General features: G+C 37.5%; 1 protein-coding gene and 1 pseudogene across 8 annotated transcripts in view; one reads left to right on the top strand and one right to left on the bottom strand.

Annotated features, from left to right (window-relative positions):
- TMEM68 (transmembrane protein 68) overlaps nt 1-18,499 on the top strand; it is a 47,891-nt gene extending 29,392 nt beyond the window's left edge. For 2 of the 7 annotated variants that reach the window (XR_001446668.3, XM_015145382.3), the window contains 3 exons: nt 1,592-1,652; nt 4,519-4,658; nt 7,996-9,477. Coding sequence is in view for 4 of the 7 variants with exons in the window: in XM_015145382.3 (XP_015000868.1) it covers nt 1,592-1,652; nt 4,519-4,658; nt 7,996-8,082 (288 nt within the window). In the remaining 3 variants the exon portion in view is untranslated. Of the gene's footprint in view, nt 1-1,591; nt 1,653-4,518; nt 4,659-5,045; nt 5,157-7,995; nt 9,478-16,741; nt 17,017-18,359 lie in introns of those variants that run through there. The other 5 variants (XM_077943639.1, XM_077943640.1, XR_013397271.1 and 2 more) reach the window with 5 other exon arrangements.
- Nucleotides 18,455-18,929, bottom strand: LOC144330790 (zinc transporter ZIP3 pseudogene; annotated as a pseudogene). Its single transcript, XR_013397272.1, has one exon. The product of XR_013397272.1 is annotated as a zinc transporter ZIP3 pseudogene (transcript).
- Between the last annotated feature and the right edge of the window lie 2,875 nt (nt 18,930-21,804).

Genomic DNA, 21,804 nt, shown 5'->3' with positions numbered 1-21,804 from the left:
TACCTATAATCCTAACACTTTGGGAGACTAAGGTAGGAGGATTGCTTGAACCTGGGAGGTTGAGGCTGCAGTGAGTCATGATCACACCACTGCAATCCAGCCTGAGCCACAGAGTGAGACTCTGTCCCCAACTCCCCCTGAAAAATTCCCCTTAGAATCCCTGCTTGCAACTTTTCTCCAGTGAGCATACTATTCAGTAGCCCACTAAAGCCAATTCAGTTTACCACATTCATTTTATTTAGTGAAATTAGTGATTACTGTAATCTCTATTTTGAGTTTCAAGGTTTTATGTGAAATGTTAGGAAAATTGGTCAATGAAATATATATTACCACTGGAGGGTAGTATTTCCAATTTCTATTTTTACAAATGATCAAGTTGAATTTAGTTGATAAACCGATCATATGTGCTTTTATTTTAAAAATATTTTGTTTTCATAATATCAAACAGGCCCTCAAAAGTTTGCATAATCACTTTGTGATCCCCCACACTCCCATGCTAATAAATTTGTATGCCTTTTCTCTTTCTCCTATGCCAGTACTAACCAGACCCGACCCTGCTTAGCTTCTGAGATCAGACGAGATTGGGCATTGTAGGGAGACCCCCTGAAACTATTGCTACAGAATAAAAGATAAAATGCTCCTGATTATTGTAAATGTAAAATTGCATGCAGGATTGTGTAAAGACAATGCCAGGCTGGACTGCCAGAATGAGCCAACAGCGCGTGATGTACTTCCCCCTGCAGAGAGCCTATGAATGGACGTGCAGTCAGGGAGGTTTCACATCACCAAGATTCCTATCCCAGAAAAGCAGATGTTCATAGCTCTGGGAATGGAATGTGACCCTTGTGGAGAGCCTATAAATGGATGCATGAGGGACGCCTGTCCATATGGATAAGATAGGGCTATAAACACCCTCATCTTGCCACGGCTCATCTAGGCCTCTTTAGGGTTAAGGCATACTCCCTTCTGAGAATTTCTGGTCTAACCGGTTGTCTAGCTTCACATCCTGTTTCTGTGGATTGTTTGTAACCAGCTCTTGCTGCAACTGTTACTGCTGATTAATATCTTGCTAATCATAGGTTATAGAAAGACTGTGTTTCTGTTTCAGTGCTCTGTTAGAAATTACTGATGCACACACTATATTGTAAATTCTTATCTCTGTATACTGTACTTCTGCATACAGATGTTATGTTAAAGAATTACTTCATCCCCATGTGACCATCTCTCATCATAATCAAATGACCCTAAATCCCTCACTAAACTACCCCTGCCCTCACTAAACTTAATAATAAATGCTGGCATATCCAGTGCATTGGTGGCACCACGGGACCAGAAGGCGGTGACGCCCCGGACCCAGCTTTCACTATCTTGTGTGTGTCTATTATTTCTCGACCTGCCAATCTGCCTGGGAACAAAGAGAGAACCCCGTTGCATTACGGGCTGCTGGCCTAATCCTGCAATAGGGCATGTTCAGGGTGGCATGGCCATAGATGCCTTTTCTCTTTCTTAAAAAAAAAGTTTGCATTAGTTACTTTAATGGAGACATTGAATGGATTATTTACTTTTTAATTCAAATTCTCGTTTTCTTTAGCCCATTATTCCTATGTTTACACAAAATATTCGAGAAGGATTTAGATCACTTGGAGGAACAAGTAAGTTCTGATTTGTATGGTTTTGAATTACAATGTAATTTTAAAAATATTTGGGCTGTTGAACCCTACAAGGAAACCTTTGAATTATTATCTTTAGAAAATTGATATACTGTTTAGACGTTTTTCTGTTTAAAGTCCAAATGATAACTAGTTTTAAGTAATGGCAGTTCTTAATGCTCTATTTTTGTTGAGAGTATCATATACATACTGAAGTTCTTCAAATGGGCTTTTAAAAACTTTACAGTGAGGCCGGGTGCGGTGGCTCACACCTGTAATCCCAGCACTTTCGGAGGCCGAGGCGGGAGGATCACCTGAGGTCAAGGGGTCGAGACCAGCCTGGCCAACATGGAGAAACCCCATCTCTACTAAAAATACAAAATTAGCTGGGCATGGTGGCAGGTGCCTGTAATCCCAGCTACTCGGGAAGCTGAGGCAGGAGAATCACTTGAACCCAGGAGGTGAGGGTTGTGGTGAGCCAAGATTGTGCCATTGCACTCCAGCCTGGGCAACAAGAGTGAAACTCTGTCTCAAAAAAAAAAAAAAAAAAAAAACTTCACAGTGAATTAGCTAGTTTATTGTTTTAAACCATGATGACAAGGTTTAGAATACATTTACAAACTATCCCAACAGTCTCGTTAACTTACCCCAGAAGTTACAGCTTTAAAAATGGATGATAATATGATATTGAACTAAGATGAACTACCTAAGGAAATAGCATATGCTTTGGTTTATTTGTCACTTCTTGTTCTTTTTAAAAATATTTTGCAGCCTAATACATTTACACTGGAAAGTTCTTTTTACCTATCCTTTATTTATAGATTTTAAAAATCAGATTTTAATATAGTTATAGCAATGTTAATGATTGGGTGTGCTCATGGAATACTGTGCAGCCATAAAAAAGAATGAGTTCGTGTCCTTTGTAGGGACATGGATGAAGCTGGAATCCCTCATTCTCAGCAAACTATCGCAAGGACAAAAAACCAAACACCGCATGGTCTCACTCATATATGGGAATTGAACAATGAGAATACTTGGACACAGGAAGGGGAACATCACACATCGGGGCCTGTCGTGGGGTGGGGGGAGGGGGAATAGCATTAGGAGATACACCTAATGTAAATGACAAGTTAATAAGTGCAGCACACCAACATGGCACGTGTATACATATGTAACAAACCTGCACGTTGTGCACATGTACCCTAGAACTTAAAGTATAATAATAAAAAAATGATTAGGTGTGCTTTTTCTTTGCAATACCTGTTTTCTTATTTTGAAATATTCAGCTTGTTGTTGTACCCTATGGTTTGCATATTATATTTAATTGATTGTATTACATATTCCTAGCATTATTATTTGTTTTGTTTTGCTTTTTATCCTAGCACTATTATTATTAGTATTCCTATCCACTTATAAGTCCCCTTCTGAAGAGCTTTAAACTGCCCTTGTTTCTTATATGTATAACATTGCTATTTTGTTGATACTGCATTCTGTTTTTTAAGTCTTATTTTTTTCCCTTTTTATCAGATTTAAAGTGGAAAGGAAGATTGATGAGATCTTTAACTTTCATGGTGGATTTATTTCATCTATCTATCTATTTATTTATTTTGAGACAGTCTCTCTGTTACCCACGCTGGAGTGTGGTGGCATGATCTCGGCTCACTGCAACCTTCACCTCTCAGGTTCCAGTGATTCTCCCACCTCAGCCTCCAGAGTAGCTGGGACTACAGGCATGTGCCAGCACGCCTGGCTAATTTTTGTATTTTTAGCAGAGACATGGTTTTGCCATGTTGGCCAGGCTCGTCTTGAACTCCTGACCTCATGTGATCCACCCCGCTTCAGTCTTCCAAAGTGTTGGGATTACAGGTGTGAGCCACTATGCCTGGCCTATTTCTTCTAATTTTTTCTTGGCTAATTTATTTAGAATTTAGTGACAAATCAGAAATTATTCCAGACGTTTTGTTTATTTATTCATTTTGCCTGTGCTTTTTTTTTTCACTTTTTTTGACTTTAAAGTTGAATATTCCAAAAACTAGTATCTAGTGATTTTGTGTGTGTGTGTGTGTGTCCTGTAGGATAGGGTGTATTCTGTGTTTTGATGTGTAAGCAATACTTTCAACTTTTGGTACAATCCATGACTGTTCCATGTGGCCTATTTTGGATTCCTTTGATGATATTTTAGATTTTTTAAAAAATTTAGTCCATCAGTTTATTTTTACATTATTACCACTTTTATTTAATCCTGATAAATTTCATATTTGGTCATTAGTATTAGTAGTTATTTGCTTTGATGTGTTTTTCCTAATTTATAATAATGTTTTGTCTTTACCTAGTTTATTTTGCATTATAGTCTCATATTTACATAAATTTATTCTTCCTTTTTTTGGTCTTTTATTTATCAAAGTTTCTTATTTGTGAGTCTCTAGACTTTTTCACCTCTAGTAGTTTGGTAGCAGTTTAACCTTTGTTTTGCAATAATAGTAACTTGTTTGCCTTTTAAATTACTGTATTTTTATTTTTATTTTTCATTTTTACTTATTTTTGTTAAATTTCTATACTTTTAAAAGCTCATTAAAAAATAATTAATAGACTTTTTTTGGGGTGCATTTTTAGGTTTATAGAAAGTACAGAGAGTTCTCATAAATCTCCTCACCACCCCCCAATTTCTTCTATTTTTAATATCTTGCATTGGTGTGATATATTTGTTATAATTGATGAAAAACTCTTCTTTTTAAAAAATTGTATGAATTGCCAAGAAATGATACTTTTTGCCACCTTCCTGTAAGTTCTACATAATTAATTTGAAAGTTTACAGTTACATGATCAGAATACTTAACAAGTTAAAATGATTGTGTTTACTCTAAAACAGGGTTATTTAGGTGGCTTTATGAAAAATTCCGCTATCCATTTGCTCCAATGTATGGAGGTTTTCCAGTGAAGTTACGGACCTATTTAGGTGACCCCATTCCGTATGACCCAAAGATAACAGCGGAAGAATTAGCTGAAAAGGTAAATTGCTTTTTCTTTTTTAGTTTTAGGACAGATTTTTATTTTCAATTATTATATTTTGAATGTCACTGATTTATTTTTATATTCTACAAGCATGTCTAGGTCAGTGGTTCTCAACCAGAGGTGATTGTACCCCCTAGGGAACGTTTGCTAATCTCTGGAGACTTATTGTCACTACAGGCAGGAGTTGGGGTGTGAGGGGGTGCTACAGACATTTAATGGGTGGGGGCCAGGGATAGAATTTATGGTAACCTATAGGATAGGAATATATTTCTATGCATATGATTTTGGAAATATTGGACTGGAGTTTGGGAGAAAGTCAGAATTAATGATGGAGATTTCAGTCATTTGCACTGAGACAGTTACTTAAGCCATGAGCTTTATAAGGCAGGTGAGAGAGAAAGAAAAGTGCTGAGAACAGACTGCAGGAGATGTAGCACTGAAGGAGAAGGCCAAGGAAGAAGTGCCAAAGCTGACTGAAAGGGAACTGGCAGAGAGGTAAGAGAACAAGTAAATTTGTGTGACAGAAGTCAGCAGGTGAGGTTTTAGTAAAAAATGGGAATGGTCAGTAATACTAGTTTTTGAAAAGAGATGAAGGAAGATGAAGAGGAGAAAAGCCTGCCTACCTTGTAATTATACTTTCAGAGAGTATAATTACAAAAAAAAAAAAAAATCCAACAAATGTCATGTTCTCTTTTTCTTTTTTACCCTATTCTTGTTAAATGCAATACATGTCATGTTAACTGAATCACTTAGAAAATGGGATGAATGGGCCATGCTTGGTGGCCCACACTTGTAATCAGAGCACCTTGGGAGGCTGAGGTGGGAAGACATGAGGCCAGGAGGTCAAGGTTACAGTGAACTATGATTGTGCCACTGCACGCCAGCCTGGGCAGCAGAGTAAGACACTGTCACTTAAAAAATAAAATGGGATGAATATATTTTGATTATGATTTTTATATAGTCTTTGGTGTATGTATAGTTTGATTTATTTAAAAAATATAAATTATGGTAAAAACACATATTATGGTAAAACATATGGTAAACACATAATATGGTAAAACATAGTAAAACAAATTATTCTGAAAACAGGTACAGGTACTATCTTAACCATTTTAAAGCATACAGTTCAGTACTATTAAGTACATTCACATTGTTGAGCAACAGATCTCTAGAATTTTTTCTTCTTGCAAAATGGACTATACCTATTGAACACCAACTTCCCATTTCCTCTTCCTCCAGCTCCTAGCAACCAACATTCTCCTTTTCTAAGACTTTGACCACTTTAGATACCTCATATGAGTGAAATCAAATGGTGTTTGTCTTTTTGTGATTGACTGATTTCAGTTAACATAATGTCCTCAAGGTTCATCTATGTTGTATCATGTGATGGGATTTCCCTCTTTTCTTTCTTTCCTTTTTGATACAGTCTTACTCTGTAACCCTGACTGCAGTGCAGTGGTGCAATCTTGACTCACTGCAACCTTTGTCTCCCAGATTCAAGTGATTCTTGTACCTCAGCCTCCCAAATAGCTGGAATTACAGACACACGCCACCAGTTTGTACTTTTTTACTTGGTACAAGTCTATACTTTTTTGCTTTATATACTCAAAGTCTGTGCTTTTTTACTTGGTATTTAACTCCCTTCATGATTTAATTGAAATTAATTTTAAAGCCTTACCTCACCGACCTTTGAATACCTGAAACTCCAGCCAAACTGGCTAACTCGCCATTCCTTACAGTAGTTTTCCTGTACTCTTTTCTCCTCATGCTCCTTCCTTTACCATTATTAGAATATTATGGGTCCTTGGAGACCCGCACGAAACAGTACCCTGTTCATGTGTCCTCTCCTGCTCACTGCCCACCCAGTGGGCTCTCAGGTCTGAACTTCTGAACACTTTCTTTTCATACTTCAGATGATACCCATCACCAATGATCTCACATTTTAGTTATTTTGTACTTGATTCTTCCTTTTAAGTTATGAACTCCTTGAGATTAGAGACTTGTTTCACTAATATTATAATTTCCAAAGCACCTAATATTTTTTGAATGAATGAATAAAATTCTAGAGGTACACTTAATACACATCACAGAACACAACCTATGTGCCAGTCACTATGTTAAGTACCTGAAGATGTCCCTTCAGTTTCATGTAATCCTTATAACTGTATGAAGTAGTTCTCATTTTACAGGTATGAAAACTGTGGTTTAGAGGGGCATTTTTTTGTTTGTTTGTTTTGCTTTGTTTTGAGATGAAGTTTCATTCTTGTTGCCCAGGCTAGATTGCAATGGTGCTATCTTGGCTCACTGCAACCTCCGCCTCCTGTGTTGAAGTAATTCTCCTGCCTCAGCCTCCCAAGTAGCTGCGATTACAGGCATGTGCCACCATGCCTGCTAATTTTGTATTTTTAGTAGAGATGGGGTTTTACCATGTTGGTCAGGCTACTCTCGAACTCCTGTCCTCAGGTGATCCACCCACCTCAGCCTCCCAAAGTCCTGGGATTACAGGTGTGAGCCACCATGCCCAGCCAAAGGGGTGTATTTTTAAAATACATCTTTGGCCTAGTGTTTATTAATCTTCTTTAAAGATTAAAGTCTAAAAAAGTTTATATGTGTGTACCATGAACTATGTAAATACATATATCAGAATTTTAAATAGCCATAAACCAATTTAAAAATAAAAATTGACCAGGCATAATGACTCATGCCTGTAATCCCAGCACCTTGGGAGGCCAAGGCAGGAGGATCTCTTGAGTCCAGGAGTTCGAGACCAGCCTGAGCAACACAGTGAGACCCTGATATAATTATTCAGTATATATGGTGATAAAAGAAAATATACATTAGTGTTTACTAATAGCTGGAAAGAACTAAGTCTTCCATTTGCCTACTTGAAAATTTTCTACTTTTTTTCCTTTTAATATTTTTTCTTTAAGTCTCCTTTAGTGTTTATCATGTACAAGATATTGCTGTGCTTAATGCTGGAGAAATACTAAGATGTATCTTAAGGAGCTTACAGTGTGGTATAGAAAATAGACACGTGTACAACAACTATAATTCAAGGCTTAATAAAATAAGTATAAGAAATGTGTTGCAGCCAGGCACGGTAGCCCATGCCTATAATCCCAGCACACTGGAAGGCCAAGGTGGAAGTATTGCTTGGGCCCAGGAGTTTGAGAACAGCCTGGGAAACATAGTGAAACCCCATCTCTATAAAAAAAAAAGAAAAATATATATGCTTCGGGTATACTGAGAAGGAAATCATTAATTCTTAGGGGTGATGGGAGGTAAATCAATCTATATTAAGATCTACTAACAATAACTTTTGTTTTCTTAATAGACGAAGAATGCTGTTCAGGCTTTGATTGATAAGCATCAAAGAATACCAGGAAACATTATGAGTGCTTTGTTAGAACGTTTTCATTGATAATAAAGGGTCAACTAGAAGATGATTTAATACATTTATATTTATATTAAGTGTTTGTATCTAAGGTACTGTCTTCTGAATTTTGTAGGTCCTATAATTAGTATTTTTTTAAAAAATCATGTTAGTAAGCATCTTTCACAGAATTCATTGGTTTAAAATTGTATTGTCAAATTTGTTTTTGCTATTGTGTCAAATACTAACAAATTACACACCTAATAATTCAGAAAAATATGTTTTATTTGTAAATTCCTAATAATGTATGCTAAACATATAGATTCTTAAAGTTAAGTTTATTAATAACAGCAGTTTAGGTTAAACAAACATTCCTGGATAATGCATTAAATTTCTGTATCTGTTGCCCTGAGCTGATTTTGATAGATGGCGTAAGCTAGGGGTTAGTATAGTTGTTTAAATTAGAAAAAAAGTGCTGTTTTCTGCGCCTCATTCCCTTCATGACCTTGGGCTAGTCATGTAATGTTTTTGTGCCTCAACAATTCACTTTTTAAAAACATGATCGTATGGTGAATGATATTATTTTGTTATTTATATTTGCTGTGATTGATAACTATTGAACCAAAATTATAATTAATTTAAACAATGTCAAAATCCTTTAGGAGTTATGTATATATTTTCTCCATTGTGTGTTTAAATTATGTCTTCAGATATCATGTCCAGTTGCCAAGCACAGTGAAAAAGATTATTATTTTTTAAATTGAATAAAAAAGAAATTAGGAAAAATAAAATTTCTTATTATTTTTAGTATGATATTTTTAACAAGAGTCTATAAGCAAACAATATAGGGTGTGCTGTGCATTGTCACCCCTATACTATGGTCTTAATAACGCCAGTTAAAAATCACTGTTGTGCTCTGCATTTCGTGTGTTAGAAGCTGATTCTAAGCTGAGGAAAGCAGAGTTCTCTACTTTTGCTCACTATTGAGGCTTACCCAGTTTGACTCTGCGGCCAATGAAGTGGTTTATTGCTTCAATAAAAATATACTTGAATGATAAATTTATTTATTTTTGTTTTGTTTTGTTTTTATTTAGAGATGGGGTTTTGCCACATTGGCCAGGCTGATCTCGAACTCCTGACCTTAGGTGATCCACCCGCCTCAGCCTCCCAAATTGCTGGGATTACAGGTGTGAGCCACCATGCCCAGCCTGAATGATAAATATATGGGAACACAGAGCCCTCTGAAAAATTAATGATTTTCAATTTGTCTTCTTGAAAAATGAATTTAAGTATTATTTAAACAGAAAAGTGTCAGAAATCAAATACAGTATCTCCCTCTCCCTTTTTTAAATGTTAAATTACTAGGGTTTTTGTATAGCTTTTTGTATTGTGTGTATTTATGACATGTGAAATGTGTATAAAATTAAACAATGTGAAAATAAACCTGAGTTGCAATTAATTTTCTTGTGAAATTACATGTGACATTTTAAAAATCTTTTTTTTTTTTTTCTTTTTTGAGATGGAATCTTGCTCTGTCTGTTGCCCAGGCTGGAGTGCAGTGGCGCCGTCTTGGCTCGCTGCAACCTCCGCCTCCAAGGTTCAAGCAATGCTCCTGCCTCAGCCTCCTGAGTAGCTGGGATTACACAAGTGCGCCACCACACCTGGCTAATTTTTGTATTTTTAATAGAGACAGGGTTTCATCATGTTGGCCAGGCTGGTCTTGAACTCCTGGCCTCAGGTGATCTGCCCACCTCAGGCTCCAAAAGTGCTGGGATTATAGGTGTGAGCCACTGCACCCACCCTAAATAATCATTTTAAATTGATTTTTTTTTTTGTACTCTTTACACATTTCTCACCTAGAATCATATTCTTTTATGTAACCACAATGAAGAAACCTCACTTTCCAGTGTAATAAATATATTTTAATTTTGTGGTCAATGAGAAGAGTCAATTAATAATTACTTGCAGTTTCCTCCCCCCAGCAGTGAGAAGTGTTTGGTTCAAAATTGATGAAATATTTCAGAATGAATGAATAAATGATCATAAAATGAATGAGAAATTTGTTTTGGGTCAACTATTGAGTTTTAATGACTGAAGTTAGCCAGGAGTGGTGGCGTGAACCTGTAGTCCAGCTACTTGGAAAGCTGAGGCGGGAGGAATGCTTGAGCCCAGGCGTTGGAGGCTGCAGTGAGTCGCAATTGTGCCACTGCACAGCCTGGGTGATAGAGCAAGCCCCTGGTTCTGTTAATAAAGACTAAAGAAAGAACAGCATTTATTGCTAATTTGGCAAAAGCTATTATTTTTACAATATTTAAGTTTTACTGTTTTAGTTAAATTTTTTTTTTTTTTTTTTTTTTTTTTGAGACAGAGTTTTGCTCTTGTTACCCAGGCTGGAGTGCAATGGCATGATCTCGGCTCACCGCAACCTCTGCCTCCCAAGTTCAAGCAATTCTCCTGCCTCAGCCTCCCAAATAGCTGGGATTACAGGCATGTGCCACCACGCCCAGCTAATTTTGTATTTTTAGTAGAGACGGGGTTTCTCCATGTTGGTCAGGCTGGTCTTGAACTCCCGACCTCAGGTGATCCGCCCGCCACGGCCTCCTCAAGTGCTGGGATTACAGGCATGAGCCACCGCGCCCGGCAATTAAAACCTTTTTTGTTTTAAAACCCTGATATTCAGACTAACATCAGTGCTTCAGATCTTTATCTTTGCTATTTGAGTTTAATTCCCATTTATAAGAGTCAGAGAATATGACTAAATATAGAAATATGTCTGGGCATGATGGCACACACCTGTAATCCCAGCCCTTTGGGAGGATTGCTTGAGGCCAGGAGTTTGAGACCACCTGGGCAACATAACAAGACCCCTTATCAAATAAGTTTTTTTTTTGTTTGTTTGTTTGTTTTCTTTTTTGAGACGGAGTCTCACTCTGTCGCCCAGGCTGGAGTGCAGTGGCCAGATCTCAACTCACTGCATGCTCCGCCTCCCGGGTTTAAGCCATTCTCCTGCCTCAGCCTCCCAAGTAGCTGGGACTACAGGCGCCGCCACCTCACCCGGCTAGTTTTTTGTACTTTTTAGTAGAGACGGGGTTTCACCCTGTTAGCCAGGATGGTCTCGATCTCCTGACCTCGTGATCCACCCGTCTCGGCCTCCCAAAGTGCTGGGATTACAGGCTTGAGCCATCGTGCCCGGCCTTGTTTTTTTTTTTTTAAGCTGGGTGCAGTGGCTCACACCTCTCATCCTAACACTTTGGGAGGCTGAGGCAGCTGGGTCACTTGAGCCCAGGAATTCAAGACCAGCCTAAGTGAAACCCTGTCTCTACAAAAAAACCCACAAAAATCAGCTGGGCATGGTGGCGCACACCTGCAGTTACAGCCTCCTGGGAGGCTGAGGTGGAAGGTTGAGTCTGGAGAGATTAGGGCTGCAGTGAGCAATGATTGTGCCACTGCACTCCAGCCTCAGCAATAGAATGAGACCCTGTCTCAAAAAAAAGAAAAAACAAAAGAAACATAAGTAATGGAAAGAAGATGTATTAGTTTTTTTTTCCCCATAATTTTTCTTTCCCTTCTTATCACTTCTATTCATGTGTCTTGACCCTTTTTTGAGGAGTGTTCACAGTCAGAACCTGATGCAAGCATGAAGAGCCTCTCTCCAGAAGCGTAAATATGGCCCACTTATGGGAAGTTTTTCTTACTCATTTTTAAAAACTTTCATTCTGAAACAATTTGAAGCTTACAGAAAAGTTGCAATTATAGTGCAGAGTACTCCCATATACTCTTCACCCAGATTCACCAATGTAACATGTCACATTTGTTTTATTCTTTTCACACTCCTGTTGCCCTTGCTGTCTCCACATATATATCTATACTTTTTCTCCTGGACCATCTGATAGTAAATTGCAAATACCATGCCCCTTACTGTTACCTGGACTGTGAAATCATCCATTTATAAAACCACAAGACAATGATTAAAAAAAAAAATCAAGAAAATCTTGATGGACATAATACTACTATCTATAGACCCTATTTAAATTTCACCAGTTGTCTCAGTAATATCATTTATATCAATTTTTCTTCTTGATTCATCCAAGGAAGGATCACACATTGCATTTAGTTTTCCTATTTCTTCAGTCACCTTTAATCTGGAATGATTCCTCAGCCCTTCTTTGTCTTCAATGATAGTGACCTTTTTGGAGAGGAGGGACCATTTATTTTGCAGATAAGCCCTCAGTTTGTTTTTGCCTCACATTTCATTACGAGTTGATTCAGACTATGCATTATTTTAGAAATACAACATGAATGATGCTGCAGCTCTCTCCAGGACGTCACATCAGGAGGCACATATGTTGGTTTGTGTCATTAGTGGTGGCAATGACTTTGATCGCTTGGCTGAGATGGCATTCACCAGGTTCATTCCCTGTAGTTACTATTTTTTCCCTTTTTAATAAGGAAACTTACTTTGAGATTCTTTGAGACTGTGTATAGTCATGCATTGCTTAATGATGGGAATATATTCTAGAAATGCATCGTCAGGCGATTTTGTCATTGTGTGAACATCATAAAGTGTACTTACACAAAGCTAAATATATTGCCTACTACACAAATAGGCTGTATGGTACAGCCTGTTGCTCCTAGGCTACAAAACTGTACGGCATGTGACTACTGAATACTGTGGGCAATTGCTACACAATATTTGTGTATCTAAACACAGCTAAATATAGAAAAGGTACAGTAAAAATAAGGTATTATAATCTTGTGGGACCACTGTTGACTGAAATGTTACTATGTAGCACATAACTGCATGTAGCTGTTTCAGGATATGAGTATATGGGGAAACTTTTTCTTGGTCTCCACTATCTAGAGGGTGAAAATTTTGGGGTTCATGTCAATAGTTGCCCTAAAAATTATAGGCCACTGAAAATTTTGGCCAAAACTTTTGGCCATTTCAATGGCCAAAACTATGATTACTTTTGCACCAACCTAATATCTTGGGCTCTTAAAAGCCTTTGTAAGCTCAGAATTGGCCATTCTAGGTTCCTTCTGGGAAGGGCAATAAACACTGCCCAGTGCTGTATCTCAGAAGCTAAGGCTTTGCCATTTCACAATGGTGACTTGGGTTCAATTCCTAGCTTAGGGAATGAGTACTTTCTGGTTGATATTTGTGTGACCTTTGCCATTTGTTGATTCTCTTCACCTTAATGAACAACAACCTCTGACTTTCCAGCTTGAATTTTCCTTTCTCTGAGCTACCTTTGAAGTTTCTAGATCTTGTAAAAACTGCTTACCACCTCTTTGAAAATACCTCATACACCCATGGTGAAGTCATAAACTTAGTTGAGGCTTATTGTTTCACCTGGGAAGTTACCTTTAGTAAAGTTCAAAAGCCAGAAATACTGGCTGTAGGTCCTTGCTAGAGTCTGGTAATAAGAGATCTGGTTAAACGTCAGCTTAAGTAAAAGCAGATTATTCAAGCTATACATATATTTAAAAGGTCTTTATGGTTTTTTCCCCCCTCTGGTTGAATCTTGTTTTTCTGAAAAAAGTTATTTTCTTCTCAGTTGATTGAATTGTTTTTCTCCATTTTATCGACTTGCCACTATTGACACCCAAATGAGAGGACCTAAGGTAATTTCTAACAGCCTGGGACTCCTGGAGAAAGGCAGAGGAGGTGCCACAGACCCCATTTTGGGAAAATCTTCTGATTTACTCATGGAACCCCAAGAATCGAAAGTGAATAGATCCCTCTCAAAATCTAAGGTTCTGTTGTGTTTTGCATTGAGTTACCTGACATCTTTGATGTTGGTGGGTATCAGAAATTACTTTGCATTATGAGAGAGCTTTAATGGTAATAACTAGGTAGGAAAATATACTTTTAGGGATGGCTAATGGCAATTATGGGGAGATAACTCAGCTTTTTGCATGTTTGGATAAGGGAACCATGCTCTTGGCCACCTAGAAGGTATGGATACATCCCTACCCACTGCCACTGAGAAGTAAGATCCCCATGGAGGATAAGCTAATTCCCTCTTTTTGGTATCCAGGACCTGGTATAAGAATTGAACTCTTAATTTTCGGCAATCTGTTTTTGCCTTCCAGCTGTGCCTTCTTATTTGGCCATAGAAACTGCATGCTTCCTGGTCCTATTTCTTGAAGGGCTGTACCCAGAAGCCAGTAATCTAATTAAGAAACTCAAAAACTGGGAAATGAAAAATCTTACAAGTACTGGATCTTCTTCTGTTTCTGTATTTATATGTATTGTGTGTGTGATGTTTATATATGAGAGCTCTGCTTAATTGGCTTAAAAATAAGCACTTATTTATCAAAGATTTTCTCAGAAAAATAAAGACTTTAATGCCTTTTAGTTCATATGACTTTAGCAATCTTTAGGCAATAAAGACAGTTTTAAAGATTATTAGTAAAATAAAAATGCCTTCAAAATTTAGACATTTGGTCTAAATTAAGTCACAGATTTGATAAATGCCTTAATGTCATAAACTACTTCTTTAACTTGATAATTGTTCGAATTACTTGCCTTGGAGCCACTAAATTCCAGATAAGGCAGGGGACATGTGGAGTTAACCATACCCCCTAGCTATGCTGGAAAGAGTCAGACCTTATCTGTACTTCTGTCTGGTATCCTAGGCTCCACACCTGGTACCTAAATAAAATCACTTACTTGCCAGAGTTTTTACCAAAATAAAAGTTGCTAAGAGTTAATACTGAAACATATATAATTGAGACTACTAGCAAAATAGTTTTACATGCAAGGTGGGTAAGGAAAGTAAAATGTGTTTTAGTACAAGATTATAAGAAGGCATGGGAATGTGGAATTTTTCTATGTGCCTAGATTAGAAAGTTAAAGGATTGTTTTAAGTTAGACTAGAAATGAAGCTCTGTGAAGTTAATCTTGTAGAAAAATTCTGTATATGAACCTATTGACTAAAGTTAAAGGAATATTATTTAATTTTTAAAGAAATTGAACATCAAAATAAAAGCACAAGAGGGTTTTTTTTTTTTAAGAATATTGATCTCTCTTTTTATTTTTTTAAATTTATTTTTATTTATTTTTTTTTTTGGAGGCAGGGTCTCACCGTATCACTCAGACCAGAATGCAGTGGCACAATCACAGCTCTCTGCAGCCTCACCTCCTGAGCTCAAGTGATTCTCCCACCTTAGCCTCCCTAGTAGCTGGAACTACAGGCGTGTGCCACCATGCCTGGCTAATTTTTGTATTTTTTGTAGAGATGGGGTTTTGTCATGTTTCCCAGGCTGGTCTCCAACTCCTGGGCTCAAGGAATCCACTCACCTTGACCTCTCAAAGTAGTGGGATTATAGGCATGAGCCACTGTGCCTAGTCTTAGCTAATTTTTTGTATTTTTTGTAGAGACAGGGCTTTGCCATGTTGCCTAGGCTGGTCTTGAACTTCTGGGCACAAGCAGTCTGCCCATTCAGCCTCCCAAAGTGCTGAGATTACAGAAATGAGCCACCACACCTGGCCTGATCTGCTGTTTAGCAGAAAATTGCTAAAAGGTTTATGATAATCTTACCTCATGGTCAAACTGATAAAGGTTGAATACTTTGTCTATAAGATTTTATTAAGAATTGGATTTGACATTCATAGTACTCTAATGCAAAGGTGAAATTTGGCTTTCTCTCAAACAAAATTTTCATGTAATATTAAAAGATAATGAAAGATTTCTGTTTGCCTTTTGAATAAATTACAATAAAAAGAGGGGAGAAAAGAGATGGTTTGGAAAATGAAGTCTTCCTTCTATCAATGAATACAGGTTTTTGCCTTTAAAAAAATTTTTAGTCATCATTTTGGCTAAATAAATGACTAATGGTGACATGGAATTTTATTTTACAAGCATTTTAAACCTTTGATACTTGACAAACTTTCCAGAATCAAATTGTAAGTGATGTCTTTTTCTTACCTAACTAATCTTTTAGATATTAAGTCCCCTAAAGTCCAAAAATGACATATTTGGATTATTCTGGTATATTAAAATCATACAGGTAGCATTGTCAAATATGAAATGGTGTTTGGTTTTCTTTAGGTTGTATTTGTATAAGTATGTTATTAGTATGTGTTCCAAAATTATGGGAAAATCCTGTAATTCTGATATGACTTGGTATATGTTTTGAGTAATAAATATAATTACTATGTTAAATTGTTGTGTACCAAAGTAGTAACCAAATTTTCTTATCAATTTTGTCTTTGATTGTGACTGCTCTAAGACTTTTTGTCATCCACAGACAATTGTTGCCTTATTTTGATCATCCTTCAAAGACAGTTTATAATTAGCTATACCACTGTCATGAGTACTCTTAAATGTAGTCTCTGATAATTTTGGGAAGTGTGCTGTCAAAATAAAGAGGAAAGAACTTCCAAGATTCTCTTGGAAAACCAATGTGTTCATAAATGTTGAGCAAAACAGGAGTTAACTGTGAAGGCTAAACTAATAAAAGGTCAAAGTAATCTTTTTATGACTTTTTGCTTAAAATGTAGCAGTTAAGTAAAGGATAGTCCCATAAATAAAATTTGGAGCATATCTCGCTGCACCTGATTTTACCAGAATTTGGAAACTATTTGTGAGTATTTGCATGGCGATACAGTTATTTGCATAAGTGCAATAAGAATCTGTTTTCTTTTGTAATAGGACACAATTGGAGAAATTTATTTATTTATGTATTTATTTTTACCAAGACTTTGACTGGAATGGCATGCTTTCAAATAGAAACAGCCTGCTCTAAGGAATCAAAGTTGACTCATAGAGCCAATAAAAGCCCCTTGGAAAAACTAGCTTCATACCTTGTCTATGCATTCCCTGTACAGGATTCTTGACCTGTGGTAAGTAAAGAATTTCACTTTCTGATAGGCCCAGGAGCCCCAGGTTATCTTGAGACCTCAAGAGAAGAGGAATTTACCCAATTCATATAGGTATTTGCAGGCACAGATAAACCCATCGCTGGGCTCAAAGCTTCAAAGGTCCAATCTGAGATTCCTTATGGAACAAAGTTCCTTCAAAGCTAATTCAAAAAGAGCCTACATGGCAAGTAATTATTCTTGCTGCACCTTATACAAATAATCAGGTCAAGTATAATAAAACTAAAACTTATTTTGCAGACAAATCCATCCTATTGCAGTTTGTTTTTAATAAAAATGGGGACTGGGGAGAGAAAAATTATGTTTCAAAAACTATGGTTTTTTTTTTTTTATTAGATTCTAGTCTCAACCATTTTGAGATTTTCTGCATTTTAGACTGACTCTGCTTATTCCTGTGAACCAACCAGTGATCTCTGGCTGCAGCTCAGAAGAAATAAGAGGGATGGGAAATGTAAAAATCTGGATCAATAATCTAATTCTGGGCACATAGTGGAATTGGCTAGTGACTCCATATCAGCTTCGTTCTATCAGTTGTCTAGCTCATGGAAAGCCTTATTTAGTTTACTTTGGGATAATTTTACTTGTTTTGCTTTACTGTTATGGAATATATTGCTGTTGTACTCTTTGTGTAGGAATGCAGGATAAGCTTACTAAACGTTTTCTTAAATGGAACAGACATTCATCTTCCAGATATCACCTTTTGTTAAGACTCAGAGTTATGAATGGCTCTCACCATTCTGATGCTGACTGAGCTCCTCTCTACCCTGAATACAAGAGACCCTGGTAGTTAGGCAGGAATATCATTGCCCCTATTCAACCTGAAGAATTCACAGAAGATGGATCTTTATCCCGCTACAACCCTTGGGATTAAGGGTCCCCTTTTAAAAGCTGGCGTGGGATATGTCAGAGGCATTCGAACCAGAGTGACTCCAACTTGAATAGGGAGTGGGTAAAATGAGGATCTGAGCTGCTGGGCTGCATTCCCAGGAGGTTAGGCATTCTTAGCCACAGGATGAGATAGGTTGGCAGGATTGGTATCACAAGATACAGACCACAAAGACCCTGCTGATAAAACAGAATATGGCATAAAAGCTGCCACCAAAACCAAGATGGCAATGAAAGTGAACTCTGGTCATCCTTGCTGCTCATTATACACTAATTATAATGCATTAGCATGCTAAAAGACTCCCACCAGCACCATGACACTTCACAAATGCCATGGTAATGTCTGGAAGCTACCCATATGGTCTAAGAAGGGGAAGAACCCTCAGTTCCAAGAATCCTCCACCCCTTTCTGGAAAATCCATGAATAATTCACCCCTTGTTTAGCATATAACCAAGAAATAACTATAACCTATAACTATACTCAGTTGAGCAGCCCATGCTGCTGCTCTGCCTGTGGAGTAGCCATTCTTTTTTTTTTTTTTTTTTTTTTCAGATGCTAAGTTTGCTATAATTTGTTACGCAGCAGTAGCTGACTGATACAGGAACCGAAGAGAGGCCATGCTTTCCAGCTTCAGGACAGAGTGTGTGCTACCTGGGTGGGTGGTCTGGTCTGATTATCAGGTGACAACCGACGAGTCCACCTGTTGGGAATCCCAGGTCTAGTCCAAGCCCCTTGTTTAGCTTTTCCCTCACAGCAGGCAGCAGAGCGTTGAAGCACGTGGCCAGAAACACCCCTCCTCCAAAGGTGTTGCAGAGAGACAGGATCTTTTTGGAGCGATGGGCCTTCTCAAAATCTGTCTCGATGATCTTCACGGGGAGCAGGGAGCCAAGCAGCATGAAGAAGAACACGCCCACCATGCAAAGGATTTTGGCCACTAGCAATTTCACCATGGTGGCGGCTTGGGTTGCTCTGGTCACCGCAGGGCCAAACCCCACGATGTGCTACCGAGCCCAACCACGCAGTTGGAGGCTCATGTCTTAGTCCAGCAACTCCCGGGGAACCCTTGTCCCCCGACAGGCGCCGCTCCCCGCCCAACCGCCGCGCAGTCTCGACCCCACAGACGCGGCCTGGAGAGCGAGTAGCCATTCTTTTGTTTCTGTACTTTGTTAATAAACTTGCTTTCACTTTACTATATAGACTTGCCTCAAATTCTTTCTTGTGCAAGAACCAAGACCCCTCTTTTGGGGTCTGGATTGGAAACCATTTTTGTTAACAATTTTACTTCTTCTTTTCCAGTCGGGATACATTTTCTTTCTTATGCTTGCCTCATGAGCTCTGACTAGAACTTCCTATAATTTGTTGAATAGATGTGGTGAAGACACACCTAATTAGTTTTATATGATTATTTTTTATTTACTTATGTATTTATATTTTTATTTGCTTAGAACAGGCTCTTGCTCCATCATCCAGGCTGGGGAGCAGTGGCACAATCATAGCTCACTGCAGTCTTGAACTCCTGGCTTCAAGGGATCCTCCCACCTCATCTGAGTAGCTAGTACTATGGGCATGTGCCACCACATTTTTTTTTTCATTTATTTTTTAGGGTAAGTCACTCCAGCTGTAGAGATGCCACATTTGGCTACTTTATTTTTTAAAAATTTATTTATTTATTTATTGTAGAGACAGAGTCTTGCTATATTGCCCAGGCTGATCTTTAACTCCTGGTCTTAAGTGATCCTCCTGCCTCAGCCTGTACAGGAATTATAGGCATGAGCCACCATGCTCAGCCTCATTTTTTATGTTCAGAGATGATGCCTATTTGTGTGAATATAATTAAAATAATAAGATATGAACCTATAAATCTCTTCCATATTGCATATATTAACGTCTACACATCAGGCTGGCTGTAGTATTAGGGTTATTTTGGTACTTGAGAGAATTTATCATATTATTTTAGGTTTAAACTCAATATCTATGAAGCAGTTTTTTTTGTTTTAAAAATATTTTTCACAAGTTATTTGGGTACAGGTGGTATTAGGTTATACGAGTAAGTTCTTTAGTGGTGATTTATGAGATTTTGGTGCACCTATTACTCCAGCAGTACACACTGCATCATATTTGTAGTCTTTTATTCCTTGCCTCCCTTCCCACTCTTTCCCCCAAGTCCCCAAAGTCCATCGTATCATTCTTATGCATTTGTGTCCTCATAGCTTAGCTCCCACATATCAGTGAGAACATACAATATTTGGTTTTCCATTCCTGAGTTACTTCACTTAGAATCATAGTGTCCAATCTCATCCAGGTCACTGCAAATGCTGGTAATTCATTCCTTTTCATGGCTGCATAATATTCTATCATATATATATATGATATATATAATATATAATAAGAAATTGTGATATATTTATATATATATATATTATATCACAATTTCTTTAATCACTCATTGATTGATGGGCATTTGTGTTGGTTCCACGAGTTTGCAATTGTGAATTGTGCTGCTATAAACATGCGTGTGCAAGTGTCTTTTTTGAATAACGACTTCTTTTCCTCTGGGTAGATAATAGTGGGATTGTTGGATCGAATGGTTATTCTACTTTTAGTTCTTTAAGGAATAGCCACACTGTATTCCATAGCGGCTGTACTAGTTTACATTCCCATCAGCAGTGTAGAAGTGTTCCCTGTTCACTGCAGCCATCCCCAAAATCTACTGTTTTTTGATATTTTTGATTATGGCTATTCTTGCAGGAGTGAGGTGGTATTGCATGGTGGTTTTGATTTGCATTTCTCTGATCATTAGTGATGTTGAGCATTTTTTCATATGTTTATTGGCCATTTGTATTATCTTCTTTTGGGAATTGTCTATTCATGTCCTTAGCCCACTTGCTGATGGGATTGTTTGGTTTTTTCTTACTGATTTGTTTGAGTTCATTGTATATTCTAGATATTAGTCCTTTGTCAGATGTATAGATTGTGAAAATTTTCTACTACTCTGTGGGTTGCCTGTTTACTCTGCTGACTGCTTCTTTTGCTGTGCAAAAGCTCTTTAGTTTAATTAGGTCCCAGGTATTTATCTTTGCATTTTGGGTTCTTGGTCATTAAATCCTTGCCTAAGCCAATGTCTAGAAGGGTTTTTCCAATGTTATCTTTTAGAATTTTTATAGTTTCAGGTCTTAGGTTTAAGTCCTTAATCCATCTTGAGTTGATTTTTGTATAAGCTGAGAGATGAGGATCCAGTTTCATTCTCCTACATGTGGCTAGCCAATTGCCCCAGCACCATTTGTTGAAAAGGGTATCCTTTCCCACTTTATGTTTTTGTTTCCTTTCTCGAAGATCAGTTGGCTGTAAGTATTTGGGTTTATTTCATGGTTCTCTATGTTTGTTTCATTGGCCTATGTACCTATTTTTGTATGACTACTATGCTGTTTTGGTGACTATGACCTTATAGTATAGTTTGAAATCAGGTAGTGTGATGCTTCCAGATTTGTTCTTTTTGCTTAGTCTTGCTTTGGCTATGTGGGCTTTTTTTTCTTTCCATATGAATTTTAGAATTGCTTTTTCTAATTCTGTGAAGAATGATGGTGGTATTTTGAAGGGGATTGCTTTGAATTTTTAGATTGCTTTTGGCAGTAGAGTCGTTTTCACAATATTGATTCTACCCATCCATGAGCATGAGATATGTTTCAATTTGTTTGTGTCATCTATGATTGCTTTCAGCAGTATTTGTAGTTTTCCTTGTAGAGGTCTTTCAACTCCTTGGTTAGGTATATTCCGAAGTATTTTATTTATTTATTTATTTATTTGCAGCTATTGTAAAAGGGATTGACTTCTTGATTTGATTCTTTGCTTGGTCGCTGTTTGTGTATAGAAGAGCTACTGATTTGTGTTCATTAATCTTGTATCTGGAAACTTTGCTGAATTCTTTTATCAGTTCTAGGAGCTTTCTGAAGGTTATGGTTTTCAAGGTAAATGATTAAATCATCAGCAAACAGTGACA

This window comes from Macaca mulatta, chromosome 8 (genome assembly GCF_049350105.2).
Source record: "Macaca mulatta isolate MMU2019108-1 chromosome 8, T2T-MMU8v2.0, whole genome shotgun sequence".
NCBI lineage: Eukaryota > Metazoa > Chordata > Mammalia > Primates > Cercopithecidae > Macaca > Macaca mulatta.
The sequence above is the reverse complement of the archived record's forward strand: the minus strand, read 5'-3'. Positions and strand labels throughout refer to the sequence as shown.